Raw genomic sequence first — 19932 nt, 5'->3', positions numbered from 1 at the left:
AGGTCCCATATATTCTTCCTTCCCTAAGGCACCCAAATGTTCCTGTATGTCTATAAACAAGTTTGTAGAAGACCATAATGTTTTTTACATCAGTGTTTATTTCACAATGCCACACATGCTGTGTCACACAGTTTGTAGCATGAAAACAACAACTGCATAAAACAGAATATTACTACGTTCCACATCTGGTGTTTTGAATTGTTATCTTTTTTTCTCACATATGACATGTTCACAAGAAAGACGTGTAGAGATTTACTAACCCAACATTCTGCCTACTGATGAGCCAAATTGTCAGATTTATCACTAAGAAGTAAGAACACTTTTGTAATGTCCACTGGTGGTTACACAGGTCAATCTTTAGATGTGTACAGTGAATCTAACCAAATGTATCAGCCACATTTCAGTAAATACTTCCAAACAGGCTTATACGTGTAACGCTGGGCACCTAGACCGGAAGAGACATTCTTGTTAAACACTAAGTAGTAGCAGCATGTTGTGCAGAGACACTTAAATCTATAACAAACTAAAACAATCCTGTATGATCTGTTCTGTTAGATACTGACTACACAGTACAAACTTGAAGTCTGAATGTCAGTCCCACAATGCTGAACAGGCAGTCAGCTCAAATCTGTTCATTTACAATGACATGATTTGGAATTAAATTATCCAGCTGGCCATTTTTGCACATGTTGTGCAAATACGCGGTATGAACTGAATGATTCTGTTACCTCTAGATCTGTAACATATGGATATCATATCTACAACATACATGCAATCTCCATGTAAATTTTAACACCATGTTTTGCCTTACTAAAAGCTTTTGATGGACGGAATATTATGGTCCATAATAAATTAGATTTCCACAAGGTCTAACCTTACGGTAACACTATCTTCAAACACATCATACTAAACAAATATGTTCTGATGAATAGTTCTCTATCTGGAAACAACTTTCACACACGACTCTTAATGGTGGAATTCACTAAAACAGTTGGGGAGCAAATCTGTGTTTAGAACATTCTTGAAGTTTCAAACTTCATGATCTTTTTCTGTCACTTTGGATTTAACATAAACCCTTATGGAAGGTAAAGAGACATGAGTTTCTTGTAACAAAAGATTATAAGTAAACTCCAGCTTAGTCCTTTCTTCTCAAGTTATTTGTCAATGAAGGTTACATGTACTTAGGGGCGGACAAAGAAATATCAGGTGCGTTGGTAAATAAGAAGATAAATAAAATTGCACAAAAGAGTTGATACATAGCAAAGATGCAGAACGACGGAAGCAAATAACAGACACTTATGACATGAAAAACAAACTTACAAAACCAACATTTTTTACCAACAATTCATCTTAGTCTGTCACTGGGATGGATGAAAATAGTAATCTCCAAGCTGATTTACCGGCATGAACTATCCAAAGGGCCAAAGCAGTATACATTCCCGGTGGCCAATTGGTCCTTTGGATAGCTCTTGGAGATTATGAAAATAGAGCCCTTCAAGTGGAGCATGTATCAAAGAGTGCCCTAGCCATTAATAACATGCAAATCAGATTTATATACAAATCAGTTAGTTTCACTGTAGGTCTATCGAATCATATTTCATCAGAACTCCGTGATAGTGATAGCTTAGTGTTATGTTACAGAGCAGTGGTTCAGGGTGCCCAGTGTTATGAGAAGAAGTCATGATCATCAGCTTCATCCTCCACCGTGATCTCCTCATCATGATCAGCGGCAGGGACGTTCTTCCTCTCGAACAGCTCGTCTAACTGGTGCTGGGTCCGCGCGCTGGTCACCCGGCCGGAGAACGGCGCGTCCAGCCCCAGGGCGATACTGCCGGTTCCGCTGCTGCCTGTAAGGTGGACGGGAGTGGGAAGATGTAACGTTACAACAAAACAGTATACAACTTATTACAAGGTCAAATCCCTTTTTCATATTCCAATCTACCAAATCAACCCCTAATGCTGAGATTGTCTTTTAATTTGCCCTTTTTTGTCCCATTGGTGTCTAATGCCCTGTAGCGAGGATGACCTTATACGTGCATGGGATTTAAATGCATAGGTCTGGGTTGAAAGGGACCCGGAATGCTGCAGTTGACACAAATGTTTACGTCAATGCAATCATTGATGACTGCCTCAAAACTTTGAGTTTGAGGTCGGTAAATGGTTTGAGTTTGATATCTGATAATAAGGTCAAAGTTAGTTAGTTGATGAGTTGCTGACCTCTCCTGAGCGCGGCTCCCGGCCGTGGATGGACCCGCTTGACCGGGCTGGACCGACCGTCATAGATCCTCTCCGACTCGGAAGACACGGCCGACCCGGACGTCCTGGTGGTGGTCCCCGTCGGTGGGGGCTGCAGAAGTTCGGGGACGACAGGGTCTCCCCACGAGTCCTCTGAAAGACAAACGGACATCTAAGTACAATGTACAGGATGGTTTTAAGACTTCTTAACCACCCTTACTTTGTTTTTTTTCAAAATGCCATAAGATCGTCTTCGGTCAAGACAGTCATCTTCGAAGACATTCTGATGAAATCCCAATCAAATTGATTGAAATAACGTTTTGGCATGGTGCTATTGAGAATAGCAGTCCAAAGTAAACTAAAAATTCTGCCCACACAGGAATCCATATTTCCCAGAGCTGAACTCACCGTCGTCAGCGTTGAAGTTCTCGTCGTTCTCCATCTCGTAAGTAAGATCCACGTCCTCCATACTGGATAGCCGCTGGGCCTGCCGGGACACAAGAACAGGAGGTTGTCATTTCATCGAATTCTTCTCAAGTAAATTTGAGCAGCTGCCGAAACGTTGCCCGTGAAAAAGAACAGTCCTTTTTTCTATGGCCTGGTTTAATTTAGTACGCAGATTGTCGTAAGTTTCAGGTTAGTTTGGTGGTAATGGTGATAACTGTACCATTTTTTATGCAGCATTTTTAGACAGCAGTGTGCTTTCTCGGAATCGTGTACAGTTGCTTAAGGATTATGATGGATGATTGCTGTCAACACGAACTGACATGTCATTATCTTGATGGCCAAAACCTTGACAAAGATAAACCGCTAGACAAAGTAAATGTCCAGTAATATGAATTATATATAGACCTTTGCCGACCCGTTGAATGCAATTACCGAACAGTCTTATGATGGGAACTGTATTCATGACATTTGAGGGTTTGGGACTCTATGACTGCCGCTGAGATATAGCACAACCTATCTATGATGGCTTAATTGTGACCATAGTATACAATAGTTTAGCTATGTCGCTTACCTTCTCTCTTGCCCTTTTTGCACGTTCCTCTCGCAAGCGTTGCTTGGCAACTATTTCCTCCTGTTTCTGGCGCCTCTTCCGCTCCGCAGACGATAGAGTCCTGTCAATCTGAATGGAAATGCATGCGCAAATGTGGTCGGAAATGCGTGTACTATTATCTTTGTACCATGGCAATTCTTTTCAGACTATGACCCCTATCTTATCTTTATGCCATACTGCCCCAGTAACCCGTGCAATTCGATAGCAAAATGTATGTCACTGAGCAGCAATTGTTTAGCTAGACGCAGTCATCTAAGATAAATTTCTGAATAGATTAAAGACACGATCGTCTAAAGTACGTTTGGGAGCGCAGAATAATGGCTTGTCAAAGTCATCGCATGGCTGAGTGCAAAGTTGATATAGACATATATCAACGTGCACAGCGTCACCGCACAAACATAGTCAATATTTCCAGGTGTACGTGTGCGTTTGTTTAAAAAAAGATGGGATTATGCAATAATGGGAAACTTCAATACCGTTGAAAAAAGGATTCCGTTTTGCCCCTTCGAGCCCCTGCATGTATTTGTCACAAACTCATACTGTAAATTAGCCAAGACACTTATAGGAATGTCTTTGAAAATAATTAGCACTGCGCAGCTTTCTTACTGTTCTTGCAGACGCATTCATTGTGAAACAGTTGTTTATCGACAGACTGATTTTGGAACAAAGACTTCGCGTGAATAATGATCACGACATTCCAGTTTGCCGAGAGATGACCTGGTTTACTTTTAAACAAAACGAACCTCACCGCATTCATAGTCTTGTGTTAAAGGAAGCTACTAAAGGGTACGGATGAAAATCCTACTGTATCGTGCTGAATAAACACAAGTCAAATCCTCATCCGTATTACCTCAGTCATGTCAGTCCGTCATAATTCAACGCTACATGTACATCATATTCCGTAGCAGCGTCTAAAAGTAAGTACTAGTGCATGTTAAAGTTCCCGACCCAACCCCGAATGAAGGGCATGAAAACGAAAGCATTTTGTTACTGTCTACAGAACAAAAATCCAAATTCCTGTCATTCCTTGACGCCTTTTTTCTTCTTCTTGGAAACATATCATTGATGTTCCTTGTATTTTGCTACAGAATTGGGACAAGAATCCTGTTAGGACTAATAAGAGGCCAGTCCTCATGAAATTAAGTTTCCATCTTTGAATACTAGTAAGATGGAAAAGGGTGAACCGAAAACTGCTCTTACCTCTTCTTCCTTCAGACTCTTCTCGAACTCCATGGCCTCCTTGATCTGCCGATGTCTGCGTGACGTTCTGGCCGCCGACTTGGTTTTCTTCTGCAGCTCCTGCCAGACGGGTCAGAGCGGAAATAAGAACTGTTACTGTGTCACGTGCACCTCAACAATCGTGTCATTAAATATGTAAACATCTCGGCCTTGTCAGTGTAACGATCTTTTAGAATTCCTTTACGAGGTTACTGCCCTTTCCTTTATTTGTCAGGGAGGTTACGATCTGATGACCTTCCTCTGATTTGGAAGAAAAGAAAATTGCACGAACACCCAGGAAAGGTCGGCTGAACACGACAGTCTCTCGGTCAGTCCCCTCGCTGTGGCTTGAACAGAAGACTGCGCATGCACACGTCTGGGACACTAACTTGTTCTAACCTTTCTCCTAGAATGATCCCGACAGACATCCTTCTTCGATTTTCTATTTTTGCGTTTGACACGAAAACCCTTTTGTTTACAGAACCAGAATATGTCTGATACCTGGGGGACAATGGATTCATATTCTACTTAATTCGTCATCTCTTCATTAATTGTATACTAGATAGGTAACGATAGTAGTACATGTCAATTGAGGGGGCAACACAGACCCACCTAAGACTTCAGCAACACAATTTCACACCTGTAAATGTCCTTGTCTATGGTGGTTCAAACAGCGCAGTTAAAGCACAGTTAGAGGATTAAAGCTGTAGAAGACGAAGAAGTTCCTACCATTTCTTTCCTCTCCTCCGCGGATTTTAACTTCTCTTCCAGCATGGCGGGTGTCAGGCGTGGGACCGACTCCAGTTTCTACACAAGGGAGTCGAAGAACGAAACATCTATGATTGATAATTTCTTAATGATACAAATGTATACATAATGAGAGGTGAAGCAGAATTCATCACTACGAGACATCTATCGGGGCATTTGTACTACCAACTCTCCTGACCTGTAGTCTTCTGGGTGGGTGTCTTCTGGTGATGCTCCCATCACTGGTGTTAGCCAGGGGCACGTCGAATGCCACTGCTTTTGGTACTGTGTGAGAAAACATCACATCATTATAGATGCCGAATAAGCCGTATTTGTAAGATTTGCCTAAGCTTTGGTACTATTAATCACAAGGAAACGAACCATCACGATTTATACATATACAGGCCGTTCATCGAAGCATACCTCCTCTTCACAAAGTACAACACAAACAGAGTATACCCAGCCTTGTTCAAGGATACCACCACATACAGTGTTTTAGTTTGTCTTCTCGACTCAACGGATAGAATGCAATTGAATCGATGATTAAATCTTAACCTGTCGGCACTGAATGATGAACACATCTGGGATATTTGATTTTTTTTTCAACCTCAAATCCATAACTAAAAGCCAGGGTTACAAAGACGAAAGGGCACGTACCATTAGGGTAGAAAAACAACCTCACACGACCCACACTTGTTATTCTTACATTCAATATAGACAGATGTTTGCACAACATTCTTACTCCGTCTTTAGAAGTAGATGAAAGACAGCAATGAAGAACATCATAGTGGAAAAATGGATAATCGTTGAATGGAGGAATTTTCAGGACAGATCCTAAATGTGCTGGAGACGACTGAATTCCAACATGGTAGTATTACTACCAACCAAACTGCGCACGCTGCGTCTTTAAATACTGTATAGTGTTGCCGTCTCTCAATAGTGGCCACGGTAATTTTGCAATGAGAGCTATCAGGAAGTTAGCACTTAGAGACCACAATACTTGTAGTACTTAAAGTACGTCTGCTATGGCCGTCAAACAAAGTCAAGAGTCACAAAGTAAACCTTTCCCTTTGGACGACTTCCAAGTTTCTCAGTTCTATTGTGTCGGCTGTGATTGTTTTGACAAAGGCGGCGGGGAAAACAAAACATCAAATTACTCTCAGCCATTTACGCCACACTCGTCAATCGGTAGTATAAAGACTGTGGCGTATCGCCGTGTCCCTCTTGTATGGCACGCAGTAGTGTATTATCCTGCACCCTCCCGTGCAACAATACCAAACAGTTTCCACCGGAACTAAAATAGCTTTAAGTTTCTAAGTCAACACACCTGATCTCCTATCACATCAGCTCTATTCACTTCGGTTTTAAGTGACTTTAAACAAAAGCGCGGGGACAATAGGTGGGTGAATTGACGGTAAACAGAACGCGGGTAACCGAGGTGGATATGGCTGCGACTGGGAGTTTCAAGAAAGAGATACTTGTCGGTTCCCCTTCTAATCACAACGCTAATTTGCTAATAACCTATAGTTTCATGTCTGAAATTTGGAGTGCACTTGATGTCCCAAGCCTGGTGACATCACTAAAATCATGGGCAGCGTGGTGCCATGCTACTTTAGCCATTTAAGTACGAGATATTTTGCAAATAGGAGCATGTATCTTTACAGCTAGGACAAAACAGTGCTACACTGTACCAGTGTCTCTTCCGTGATCATCATAATCAGAATATATCCCAACTAAGTCAGTGCCTTTCACGTCCTGGATAATGGTAGAGCCTTTTCATCATCAGTCTACTGCGTACTTCCAGGCTGCAGTATTACAGTCTCATTGGAGACGTTATGACTATGACTGTAAATAAGCTAGTGTTTTTATAACTGCATCTCTTCTGCATCTCGTCTGATGACTATTATTGTGTGAACACTTTTCCAACACTGCCATGTTCACTGTCCCATAGGAATTTCGTATCATCATTCTGAAGTAAATAAAATTTGTAGTACGTATGATCCTGTGATTCGTTCCATTGTCGAATTTTTTGTACCTCAGCATTCCGGCATCTGGGTCCTTTTATACATCATAATTATGTTGCTTCAATCTCGGCATGGATTTGTATGATAAAGGTCTAAATATAACTGACTGGATAAATTACCTCTATAACATGTATGTTAGAATGTAGGCTGTTTCTCTTTCACCTTAAAGGCACATGTTTAGGATTTATGTCACGACTGAAATTAGTTCAACGGGATTACTTCATGGTTCATACTTGTAATCTACTACAAGTCATTACAAATGATCTTAGTTGGATTACCTTCATCAGGACATATTGTTTTGACGACTTGTGATCTAGTTTTTGTAAAAATTTGATGTTGCAGCCTCCTTGATTGCACAAAGTGCACTTCTACAGCGATTGGTGCAAGCAAAGGGAAGAGGAACTTATTTTGGGGCGTTCAGGTCGAATTGCAATTTCCATATCCAGTAGAATTGATTTAAGCACTGTCTTTCGTCATAAAAGTACAAATCAGCTATGAATTCATCGGTATTATTTATCTATCATCTTTAATCTTGATTGCTTTTGAAAGAATGAAGGGAAAGCATAATTAACATAGTAAGTATCTAGACACACACATACCTGTCCTGAGGACGTCTAAATCCGGCAGTTCGGAATGAGAGCCCTTAGTCGGCCGTTCGTTGGACGTCTCTATCCCGCTGTCCTGAGATCCCGCGATGCTGATCTGATCCGCAGATTTCACACTCCTGTCTCTGGAGTTTCCATAATCGTCATGGTCTCTGTTATCTAATGACACTGTCGAGTCGGGCAAGTTTCGCAGATTATTTTCTTGCTCTGTTGTTCTGTGTGGCAGTGTCTCCTCTGAGGCATTTTGCTGCTGCTTGTTCCGTGCCTGTGTCTCTTCCCTGTCATGTGGATTTTCGGGACGACTGTCTGCCACGACAGCCGCACTTTTGGACGATCCACACCCCATTGTTGTGTCTCACCTTGATGATCCAAAACACTCGACTGTTGTCTTGTTACACTCACGTTGTTCCTGCTGGCTCCAGGGCGATGTTTAAAAACAACGCAATTTACCAGCAAACGACCCTGCCTGTGCTGACTCGCGTGGCACGCTTTCTCACTTGAAAAACACCTGCAGCGCAGCAGTTACTATGGACGGGGCGGGTTCTTATCGCTACTTTAATCTGCTGTACTGTCAAAGAGATAGTTAGCGACTCATAACAGTTGCTGAATTTACATCTTGAGAAGTCAAGACTGAACCCGCTGGTTCCCCTTATTTGGTGATATACTTTCTGTCCTTCTTCAAGATGTATCTAGGAAGAAACGTCAACTCAAAAACAGTTTCCTTACGTTTCAGTCACACGTCTCGCCACCACAGTAAGTGTTGTAACTATGTTTGGACGAACAGCAACCCTGGATTCTGTTAGAACCTTCTCTTCTTCTGACTGATGTTCAGAAATCTGCAGTCCCCACTCCGTTATGACAGGAAACCTTGAGTTTTGCTTCCTCCGGACGTGGAGTTGGTTTGCACAGCGAAATTCCGTTTGCCCTCTTGGCTCACTCTACGTCCTTTCTGCTCCCCTCCCGTGCGATTTCGCGTTCTCACAAGCGTGAAAAGTGGCACGCGTAGCGATGCGATTTCCGTAAACCTCGACCACCTGTTGACACTCCCGTACGCTCGGGTGGTCCCCGGCAGCGGGTAGTCACGCTCCCCTCGACACCGGCACGTTCTCCGGACGATCTTCTGACGCAGCAGACGACGTCAAGGGCGTCTCGTACGTCGAAATATCGCCGAGAACAGCCGCTCGTCGCCAGGCTTGACCGACTCGGCTGAGGTGTGGACAGGTAGATACAATACACAGGTGTAAATCAATCCTGTTTGGAATCAATGGGCGCGGGGTGTCGGGTGTAATGCGGTCGTCGTCACCAGGGGCAACCGGCTATAAACACGCCAAGAGAAGGTTACAAGTCTCGAACCTGAACCTCGTTTCCACTTGTGAGGGCCGCACGGGGGGTACTGAAAACAATACACGATCGTCAGATGACGTCAGGCCTGAGCGAGACCCGTGAAGGGTTTTGCACTTCACGTATCTAATAGTCTATAATCATTTTGAGCTTTGTCTGACTTATCTATTTACGTGTCGTGTTTCCTATAGGCATTGCTTCTATTTTTGTCGCCTCCCTTTCGGTCCTCCTAATGCAGAGAGATTGAACATATCCAAGTGCCCGCAACTTGTTATAAACTCCGTATCTGATACCCCTCCTTGTACACCCGCAGTATTTTACATGACAAAGCTGTAGTGTCTGGAGGATACAGGACCTGTTGTGCCGGCCCGCCAGGAAACGTTGCTAGGAGACATCTATACATCTTACCTGTCCAGACGGACGGGGGAGGGGGATGGCCATTTCACAAGCACGGCTGACAGAGCCGAGGTATAGACGGCCATACCTCAATTTTCCACTCGTCACCAAGAAAAGCTCGTCACCAACAAATGTCATTTTCACAATAGACAGGTGGCGTGTGTTAAATTGACGAGTTCGAATTTTCGATTACTAAGCAAGTTGAAGGTCATCACCTTGATATCCATACCCAAGGACACTGCTGCTACAGTGTTGAAATAAGAAATATTCGAGGCGCAGGTGCAAGTATTGTTGTTGTTGTTTTTGAACAAAAAGACAATACGCTTCCACCTCAGAAGACAATAAGTGTGTAACCGAACACCAAAAGCAATGTATGTAATGAACACACTTTGTTTAAAAAAGAAGCTGTCCGGTCCGCTGAACCCTTGCCTCTGGTGAGATTATGACTCATTCTGTCGAGTACTCTTCAAAAGTGCCCAGGGGAAAGAAAAGCACTCTTCAAGCGTGGCCAGCGGCCAGTGATACGGCTGTCGGCTAAACTCTTGTCTGTCAAGTCCCGGGCTCAAATAAACCGTGCTGTAGTGAAAGTTTAATGTGGCATAACCGGTCACATGGCCGGTGCGTGGCACTCTTAATCCTTCACAAACAAACCGGGAACGATTTGGACAGAAACGTGCAACCTGTTAACAACCTGGCGGAAAAATCGGCTTGGCGATGGTAAAACAAATAACCCCCTTCATGAGTCAAACTCATGGAAGACAAAGTATTATTAAGTGTTTACTTGAAGTTTTTAACCTCCTTAACCGAGAAGAATTGCAGGTTTTGAAATGATGTCACCGCCTACTCTCCACTTTCATGTCGTGAAACAAATCAATCCCACGGTTACGGTTAGCTGGGGAGCATATGTACTGTACATTCCGCCCGGCTTGAGTCAGTTCGCAGAGGAAGTTCAGACTGTGGGGGATTATGAGGGGTGAATAATCTCCGATCTACCGTCACAGCTCTCTATCTCATACTTGTTCCTTTGGCCTTGAAGGTTAGCTTCTTCGGGTAGAGACAAGTTGGCTAACTCTTTGTTTTAGGGACAGCGCATGCAAGGATGCTATGTTATCCCTTACTTACTGCCACCGAAACAACTCTGAGCGTGAGAATCATTCAAAAGTACAAACGTTCGTTCTGGTTCCATGCAGACTGTATTTTCCGTCCAGTCATTTATCTTTTTGTTCTTCTCAACACGACAAACAGTGTAGTTACAGTGATTTCAGTACAATTGTCACGTTTCCACCAAAGTACATACTATGATCTCACGGACCTACCGTATGTAACTTCAGAAGTTTTTTTTCATGATTAGTATTGATATTAGTATACATGTAGGAAGAAGATGCTGGAGATATACCGTTGCACAGCTGCCAGTCAAAAAGAATAAACAGATAATGCTTCAGAGCACAAGGGTGCAAGTCACTTCAATTTAAGTCTATTGGCCATAACAGTGAAATAAATATGATAAGAGCTACAGCTTGACTATCACCAATGTCATTGGAATAACATCATTTTATTTCATTTGAATGAAAGCACTATGATAAAGGATCCATACAAAAGAAACCAAAACGTCAGGTTTCACAACATGTGGTTTTGCAACACAACTCTATTCTCACTTCATGTATGTACTTTCAATATGTTAAAAGAGCACAAAATTCAGTTCTACACACAATTGTGACCATATAGAGTATTACATATTCTGTACATATTAGAATAAAGTAAGAAGAGGTCAATGGTCATTTGACACTGCGAGGTTTGTACATGCGGTGCTTTAGCCTTTACTACAAATGTGGATTTTAAATTTAATCAATCTGCTGATCACGGCAATTCCCATCGAACTTCCGACAGTCAGCAGGACAATGGCCCTGGCGCGGTTTGCTCCGATTCAGAATATCCCTTGTGGGATAACGAGCCACACTACTAGTATCTTCACCGCCTCTCTTGCATTCTACCGATGCACTGGTCTTGAACCTTGTCTCCTTTGCCCACTAGGCATAGCCATACGATGAGTGCCAGGACAAGGATCCAAAAGATGCACAGCAAGATGACCCATCCCCAACCTTTCCCATAACAGTTGTACCACTTGTAACCCTTCTCACACATCCAGCAGTCCGCACAGCAGCTGATGCAACTGTGGGTGTTTAGGATCAATAATTGACGATTATTACATAATTTACATGTACAACAGGCAGATAGTACTTAACACCTTTTCATCTACGGTTTATGAAACATGCGAGATAGTCTACTACGCTTACATGACATGACATATTGTAAATCACGTGATTGTGCAATTTTCGAGACTTCTTCTACAATCACATGGCCAAGGATACAGAATTTCTGTACTCCAACAGTCCTAGAGCTTATATATAGATAAAAACAGCTTCAACATTCGTTCTTAGATAACATCAAAAGCTTCTCTTCTGTTAATTTGCACAAGAGTCAAGACGTTCACACAAAACCAGCCATGGCCTCCCTACCACTCCTAACCTTCTCCAATGGTTGGGAGACAAACCTCAGGCCTAATACCGGGCCGATTCGACAAATCCCAACTCAAAGCCGACCGAACATTGCAAATGGTCGTGGGAAGGTCCTGAATGTGTGTGAGGGGCTCTTTTTTTTACCAAAGCACACTATAGCTAAATGTCTGTTTAAGATTTCCACATTGAATTGTATTACAAGGTTGTTCGATTTGATAGTCCAGGATTATTCTGGCGTTGCGGGTGCCCAGCTTCTGCGAATATTTTTCCTCGTTAATTTGACTAGGTAAGGAACTAGCGTAAGAAATGTTGCAGGTGGTAAGTATTTCTGGGGATAAGCAGGTGTTTGGGTTGTCAGTCAGTCTGACAGAGGGCTACTTACTCGTCTTTGCACGACCGGGCTACCGCATCTTCAGCTGGGACCTCAACTACAGTGTATGAAGGGCGTGGTGGCACTGCTTGAATATTGGTCCTGCAAGGTTTATTTATTTATAAGAAAATCATAAGTAGAAAAGTCCAAGACGATAGTGTCAGAACTAACAGAACGATGGGAAAATATGGCACAAAATCTTTCTTCTTACAACCTCCTGGTTCAGAACGGTAACCTAACAGCTTTTTCAATTTTATAGTTTAAGTTAAATGTGGCCGCTGAGGTTCTTGTTGTCGATTGCTCATTCCTGAAACATCAAATGTAGCGATAAATGCTTAGTAATAGCAACGCAAAGCCACGGACGTAAAACAGGTAACTTCCCTCATAAATGATGATGATGATGATGATGATGATACAAGATGTCAGGTCTCACCTGGCAGAGGAGCCGGTGATCTGTCTGAGGGTGCCGAGGACCTGTTCTGATGTTGGTCTCTGGTGAGGATCAGCTGCCAGCATGGCCAGGACCAGGGTCTGAGAGGACATAGAGTTTTTTCACTGACTGTGCCAAACATTTCTGTAGGGTTCGCGTTTTTTCCATTACCCTAGTATGGGCCGACACAGATTGGTAGGATTGGTTCAGGATGCAAATTATGCAAAATAAAAAATCACTTTCATATTTGATGGAAAAACATGTTTTTGTGTAATCATCAGTCCAAGATTACAAGTTGCTGGAGGTATGGTTTCATGAACTTTAAAAAAAATCAGATTCTGAATCATACTTTCTTTCCGATTCCTAACCCATCCACCAAAACTCTCCATCTCTTTTGTTACACACCTTCACAGGAGATCCCGGCGGTTCACTTGTCATAAGCATGTCTGCCACCGGATATTCCGGGTGTGTGATCATGACGTCAGCCACAGCAGTGACTTGCCCATTGACGAAAACGACAGGCATACTTTTTCCTGGCCTGGTTGGATCTGACGCTGTAACGGTTGGATCTGACGCTGGAACGCTTGGATCTGTCGCTGGCGTCGCTGGATCTGTCGATGGGACGGCTTGATCTGTACTTGTCGTCTGATCCAAGATGGCGGCTATGATGAGGCCGAAGGCAAAGACATCAGCCTTGGCGGTGTACCTCACGAAATCGAGTCGTTGTGCTGTTCATTATAATGAAAAAAAGAGACAAATTGAAACATATCTATAGAAAGACAGTTCCCGGTGACAGTTACTTTGTATCAAAGGGATGTAATCTCAACTGTCCAATGCGTCCTTCGTTCAGCAGTCGACGAAACGTCTGTGCACAATGTAATGTTGAAATACTACTCACAACAGGTGTTCTATCTATTTTTCATATTGACTTTACTTCTTAGAATCTATCCGAAAATTTAGTCGTAGCTGAATGATTTCCTAGAGTGTGCTTCGGATCGCCATTGTTGTCCATATAACACAGTACCACACAGCTCTCCTCTTATTCAAATTTCCCTAGTTTATAACACAGCTTTTTAATTTTCAGTTTGACGAAATTTTAAAGAATCATCAGTTAGCTACATGCCTTACCCAACAGTGGTCCGATGATTTCAGGTGACAGGTATAGTATGGCGTTGTTGTCAGCCTGCTTGTAGTAACTGTTGACATCCCATCCACCCTGTTCCCAAACACGGACAAGGCCGAAATCTGCAATCTAAGGGGTGGTGGATACAAAACTTGATCTGAAATCAATGACTTGTTGAGAGCCACACCTATTACCTGTTTCAGCTTCAAAATTAAACTAAACTGATTTTTGGTTACAAAAATCCTTCCAAAAATTATCATCGAGAAGTTTTTCTTTATCTTACTAATAGAGGGAACACACATAGAACAGTTTTCTAATTCGTTACAGCTGTATATATATACATTGAGTCTTTCAAAGTGGATGTTCTACACGACAACGTGAAGAAATGGCTGTGCATTGTGCTCACTTCACGAGATATGCGTCGAAACGGCCTGGCAGGAGTCAGATTTATTATAAGGAAAATTTTCACACTGCAAATAACAGTTTAAAACACGTGCAGACAGATACTGTGCAATGAATCGTCATTAACCTTGACAATCGGTCTCTGTCCGGAGTTGTCCACCAATATATTGTCAGGCTTGAAGGATCCGTGGACGACGTTCCTGCCATGCAGATAAGCAACGCCCTCTGTCGTGTCACACAGTAGTTGCAGAAGGGTCGCTCGGTTAGGATTGTCCCGAAAGATGAAGCTGTTCCGTGAAAACATGAAGGCGTTGAAAACCATTTTTCATTTGTGAGCACAGGTTGAGCAATAGAGCTCATAGAGCAAGGGTGCCTAATCAAATGACTACTAGTATTGTGACAAAGGTTGCCAGTAGAGTCCATTCCAAGTCACCACACGGGTTTTTGAATGATATTTGTAATTAGTTTGAATTGATTTGAATAAAAGAATATCTAAGTCGCAAAAATTCTTAATTTAAAAAAAAAATGAATATGAAAATTTTAATTTATTTGAATCCAATTAGAGGTTTTAGAAATATTTTGAAACAGACTGCACACAAAAATCTTTATTCAAAATAATTTGCAAACATCTAGAGTCCATTCCAAGTCAACACACGGGTTTTAAGTGATATTTCTAATTAGTTTGAATTAATTTGAATAAAAGAATATCTAAGCCACAATAATTCTTAATTTTTCAAAAAAAGTGAATATGAAAATTTGAATTTATTTGAATCCAATAAGATGTTTTAGAAATATTTCTATTTACAATCATCTGCAAATATCTATGTGATTCTTCTAAATTTCGAAATATAGCAATGTTTACAAATAGTGGATTAGGGTAACTGCCCCCATAAAAGTAGGTGCTAATCCAGCCCTATTGTCTGCCTCTGTGTATTTTTAGATGTCACTGCTGTACACTGTTAGGCCCTTTGTGCAAGCCATCTATGCATGGTGCCAAAGCATAATTTGCAAAGATGTGCGAATTGCTTTCTTCCCAGCCCACTGACCCATTTACAAATAATTGTAAAAAAAATGGTGGAATGCTGTAATCATTATTTAGATACTATTAGAAATATCATATCCCAGATCATTAATCTTTCCAAAGTCTTACACATCCAGGCAAATGATTATAAAGTTGAAATGACATTCACAATATTTCCAAAGTATGAAATCTCCTAGACAAATAATTACAAAGAATTAAAAACAGTTGTAAATTATGACAATAACAACCCTTGCGGTGACTTGGAATGGACTCTATGTGATTCTTTCAAATTTGAAAAATAGAGCAATGTTTACAAGTAGTGGATTAGGGTAATTGCCCCCATAAAAGTAGGTGCTAATCCAGCCCTATTGTCTGCCTCTGTGTATTTTTAGATGTCACTGCTAGACACTGTTAGGCCCTTTGTGCAAACCATGTATGCATGGTGCCAAAGCATAATTCGCAAAGATGTGTGAATTGCTTTCCTCACAGCCCACTGACCCAGTTGCAAATAATTGTAAAAAATGGTACAAAATGGTAGAATGCTGTAACCATTATTTAGAAACTATTAGAAATATCATATTCCACACCATAAATATTTCCAAAGTTTTACACATCCAGGCAAATGATTATAAAGTAGAAATGACATTCGCAATATTTTCAAAGTATGAACTCTCCTAGACAAATGATTACAAAGAATTCAAAACATTTGTAAATTATGACAATAACAACCCTTGCGGTGACTTGGAATGGACACTAGAGCATGGGGAAAGCGACTGAGCTCAAGCGCTTTTAAAGACTTTAGGCCCTAAAAGTCCTTAATACTGTAAAACGTTACCTATTTCTACATTATATACTGGTACCATTGTCCGAATTGACTCCCGGGGCAAGGTGCCCCTGTCGCTCATATAGTGTCTTGGTGATAACTACAATGACTGCATTTGAATTTATAATCATTAACCTAACCTAACACCCCCAAGCGGGCCGATGCAAATAAAGCAACAGATCTTACGTAAATGTTGTATTGTACGTGAGAATGATATTGCAGCGTACCTGTCCAGGGAGCCTCCGTTACAGTAGTCCAGCGCCAGCCACACGTTCAGTACAGGGGTGTTCAAGCCTGCACCCTCAGTAAATATGTCGGTGAACTGTAAGATGTTTGGGTGCTTTCCAATCTATATTTGACAAAGCGACAACAGGTACAACAGCACATATCAAACGGTCAGGATTCAACAGGATCACAAACCAGTGTGTCAGTATTTTCTGGACATTCATACAAACATGCATATGTCGATGATGTGATATCATATGTCATATACACATCTATTGATGGGTCTGAAGTGTTTTTATTGTATTAAGTCCACACGTCCGTGGACGATAGCCTGGTCCCAGTCTCTAGGGTCGGCTTAGTGGTGTTTTACCGGGCCAGTCAGTTTCTGAAGGCCTTTCTACCTCTGGCTGCCATCCTACTTCCGCTACACCCCACTTCCGCTGCCTTCCTACTTTTCCGCCGCCCCTAGAGACTGGCAGGGTATCAATACGGGCCTGATTCAAGGCGCATCAGATTGATGCGCCCAATGGGAACAGAGCAGACTGATCTAATTATTCCGCTGAGCTCTGATTGGCGCGCCAGGTTGGCGCGCGTTTTCCGCTGTTCGGTCCCTCTACTCATTACCATATCTAACATGGCCGCCATCTAAGACGAGTGACGCACGGTCCTACCACAAGGCTGCAGAAAACATTGTTTCTAAGGCTCTCTTGTTGCTAAACTAGCTTAAAATCTGAGCTATACTGGGTCCCCAATGCCCCTCTGATCTCATGGCTGTCACTCTGGAAATTAGCGTGAAAGGACAGCCGTTTACAGTCATCTTCAACATGTCGCTATCAGAAACGTGACCCAGGCAGTACAACAACAATACCCGAGAGATTTTCGGGCGGCCGAGCAAGATCTTGATTATCACGATATTTCAGTTTGTATGGATTAGAGAATTAGGAACAACAACCTTTGGTATTTACTTGTGCTTCTAAACAAGGTATAGATTGATCCCTGGTGAACACAAAAGAGCACATTGCTACTGAGTGCATGATGCAACCAAGGAGGTTTAATCAACTGACATGTTCCGCTAGCCAATTATCATACACAAACAGATCCTGATTCGCCGCCGTGGGCAGCGCCCATGTCCAATCGCGCTGTCAGACCGCGAGACACCCGGCGCTGGGAGGGCCATAAATCGAGAGGAATTAGTACAGCGTCCGGCCATACCGTAGGTGCCAAGCTAATTAATCCAAGGCCGTAAACAACACCCCGAGCGGGCTAAGCTGTCTGGGCGGGTGAGGGTCACTCACAGTGCCGTAGAGATGTCGGGGAGGCACCGAGGGTATGGATTCCAGGCTAGTGGACGAGGAATGTGTGGTGGAATATTTCTTCTTATTGGTGTCCGCTTTGTAAAAAAAGAGCACCGTCTTACCTGCATTAGAGCATAGATCTCCTTCAGGACAACTTGGCCCTTGTCGATGGAGTCTACAGTGAGACACTTCAGTGCGTGTGTGCTGCCGTCCTCCTGACGTTCCGCCTTATACACCTTACCGAACGCACCCTGCCCGAGCTCCTGTAGGTTCGTGTATTTCTCCATGTCGGCTAAAGAAGAAGAAAAACAAATAAATATTAACGTTGGGTAACATAAATTCGGGATTTTTCCGATAATGGTTGACTGAAATCAATCTAGCAGAACAATAAACCATCCTTTTTTTCTATTATTCTGTCAGTATCATGTACTATCTTTGCACTGATCATATATATTATGGTAGATTTTGTCTCTAGTCGTGCTGACACCATAATATTTCAACTTGAAACTACCGTCCGCCGCACGCACAATGACGGTGCTGTCGGACAGGGGTGAACATTAATTCGGGAGAGAAGATTCGTCTTGAATATCTTACCGCTAATTACATTTTATACAGCAGCTATTCGTTCCATCCTTGGCTTGAGGAGAGTGCTATGGATATAGACGTGTCCAAGTAAAAAAATACACGAAAAAACGGCCGTACCGCACACATCAGGCCTATGGGAACAACCCGTGTGTTGAGTCGGTAGCTATAGAACGTCAAAGTCGACATCCACCGTCATGGCAACGTGTACATTATTCATGGAAAGTTAGCCGGATGCATTGATAATACTACTATGTCCATGTATTCCTTGTTGTGTTAGGAGCAAACTTTGAGGAAAATATCGTCATCAGTCCACAATCACACGCAACATTTAGACAAAAAAGTGTTCCTCATAAACCTTTGTCGTCTGCTTGACAACAGGATTCTGGGTAATGATATGGCGGCGGGAAAATACACGTGCCGTAGCTTGTAGCAACAAAGAGGGGTTTTGATGATTGATCACACTTAGAGTCCAATTGCGAATTTAAGTACCCCACGAATTTATGTTACCCAACGTTACTATGGCTACATAAAAGGACAAGTTTGGTCAGGTGTACAAGGCCCATCTACCGTCGCCTTGAGTAGCCTTGTTCAATTGCAGTTGTTCTTAAATTGATGAGAAAGTTGCTATTTCATTGGCATTGCATGCCGTGCCAATGATTTTAAAGGAATCTTTTTAAGTGATCCATTTTCGGAGAGATATGGTACAGTATATGTTTCTCGCATAAAAACAAACAAACATGCAGCGTTCTTAATAAGTCTTAAGTATTTGTCCAGTGAAAAACAACAACAACATAATAATAATGATAATAACTTTATTGCACAACAATTGTGCAAGGTACAAAGTATGGCATTCACTGGTACATAGAATTTGCCCGTGAAGGCAATAGATACTGTTGCTTATGTTGTTTGCTTGGTACCGCCATTGCGTACGTACAGGACCACACGTAAACAAAGCACGCATGTCGTACTTGTCATGGCAACTAAGATCGGATCAGGAACGGTGAAATTTTACAATCCGACAGTTTAGGCAATTTTTGTCTTCTTCTGTCATTACTTTCTTGAAACTCAAACTTTAAACATTGGAACTTTGAAAGGCATCTATACTGTCGAGGAACGTAGACGGAAGCTGCTACAGAGTCTCGGCCACTAGGAAACTTCTGGGCTACCTTTAGATTCTACATTGGTCGCTACTAAACCCGCGTCATCTTAACAAATACTTTTCTGAATTGTTGAGATTTAGAGAAGACCCCGAAGGGCTGAAGGGATATTTATGCATGTATGTGCGCAACATTTGAAAAGAAGACTTACCTGCCACTGACAGCTTGTTACATGTAGAATTGTCCACGGAAGCTGATAAACATGTTTTTTTAAAGACCAGGACGCGCAGAAGAACTGGCAAACAAATGTATAAAGGACTTCAACCCGAACTTTGAAACGCTGGATTATACGCATGACAAACAAATTCATGGACCCTACATGTAAACACTTATGTCTGACAGATTGCATAATGTATACCACG

At 42.2% G+C, this 19932-nt stretch overlaps 2 protein-coding genes across 2 annotated transcripts; both read right to left on the bottom strand.

Annotated features, from left to right (window-relative positions):
• Positions 1 to 78: 78 nt before the first annotated feature.
• On the bottom strand, positions 79 to 9296 carry LOC136433408 (arginine and glutamate-rich protein 1-like). The gene is made up of 8 exons (XM_066425585.1): positions 7881 to 9296; positions 5457 to 5542; positions 5240 to 5317; positions 4493 to 4591; positions 3254 to 3361; positions 2644 to 2722; positions 2218 to 2388; positions 79 to 1847 (listed from the first exon to the last, which is right to left on the bottom strand). Exons 1-8 carry the CDS (start codon positions 8230 to 8232, stop codon positions 1666 to 1668), a joined length of 1155 nt encoding a protein of 384 aa, XP_066281682.1. The 5' UTR covers positions 8233 to 9296; the 3' UTR covers positions 79 to 1665.
• Positions 9297 to 11154: 1858 nt separating this feature from the next.
• Positions 11155 to 19921, bottom strand: LOC136433407 (serine/threonine-protein kinase pdik1l-B-like). The gene is made up of 9 exons (XM_066425584.1): positions 19722 to 19921; positions 17951 to 18120; positions 16536 to 16657; positions 14592 to 14751; positions 14068 to 14191; positions 13345 to 13667; positions 12943 to 13040; positions 12522 to 12611; positions 11155 to 11793 (listed from the first exon to the last, which is right to left on the bottom strand). The coding sequence occupies exons 2-9, from the start codon at positions 18113 to 18115 to the stop codon at positions 11592 to 11594; spliced, it is 1284 nt and encodes a 427-aa protein (XP_066281681.1). The 5' UTR covers positions 18116 to 18120; positions 19722 to 19921; the 3' UTR covers positions 11155 to 11591.
• Positions 19922 to 19932: the final 11 nt, after the last annotated feature.

The sequence above is a fragment of the Branchiostoma lanceolatum genome, chromosome 4 (assembly GCF_035083965.1).
Source record: "Branchiostoma lanceolatum isolate klBraLanc5 chromosome 4, klBraLanc5.hap2, whole genome shotgun sequence".
Lineage (NCBI taxonomy): Eukaryota > Metazoa > Chordata > Leptocardii > Amphioxiformes > Branchiostomatidae > Branchiostoma > Branchiostoma lanceolatum.
This window is presented reverse-complemented; position numbering and strand designations above follow the sequence as displayed.

What these genes read in the sequence shown, in the direction of transcription:
- LOC136433407 (XM_066425584.1), bottom strand. Translation starts at nt 18,115, where the DNA reads ATGGAGAAATACACGAACCTACAGGAGCTCGGGCAGGGTGCGTTCGGT. An exon ending in AACGGAGGCTCCCTGGACAG is followed by an intron (nt 14,752 to 16,535) that starts GTACGCTGCAAT and finishes TTCACGGAACAG; the next exon opens with CTTCATCTTTCGGGACAATC. An exon ending in GACAGAGACCGATTGTCAAG is followed by an intron (nt 14,192 to 14,591) that starts GTTAATGACGAT and finishes ACCACCCCTTAG; the next exon opens with ATTGCAGATTTCGGCCTTGT.
- LOC136433408 (XM_066425585.1), bottom strand. Translation starts at nt 8,232, where the DNA reads ATGGGGTGTGGATCGTCCAAAAGTGCGGCTGTCGTGGCAGACAGTCGT. An exon ending in CGGAGGAGAGGAAAGAAATG is followed by an intron (nt 4,592 to 5,239) that starts GTAGGAACTTCT and finishes CCCGTCTGGCAG; the next exon opens with GAGCTGCAGAAGAAAACCAA. An exon ending in AGAGTCTGAAGGAAGAAGAG is followed by an intron (nt 3,362 to 4,492) that starts GTAAGAGCAGTT and finishes ATTTCCATTCAG; the next exon opens with ATTGACAGGACTCTATCGTC.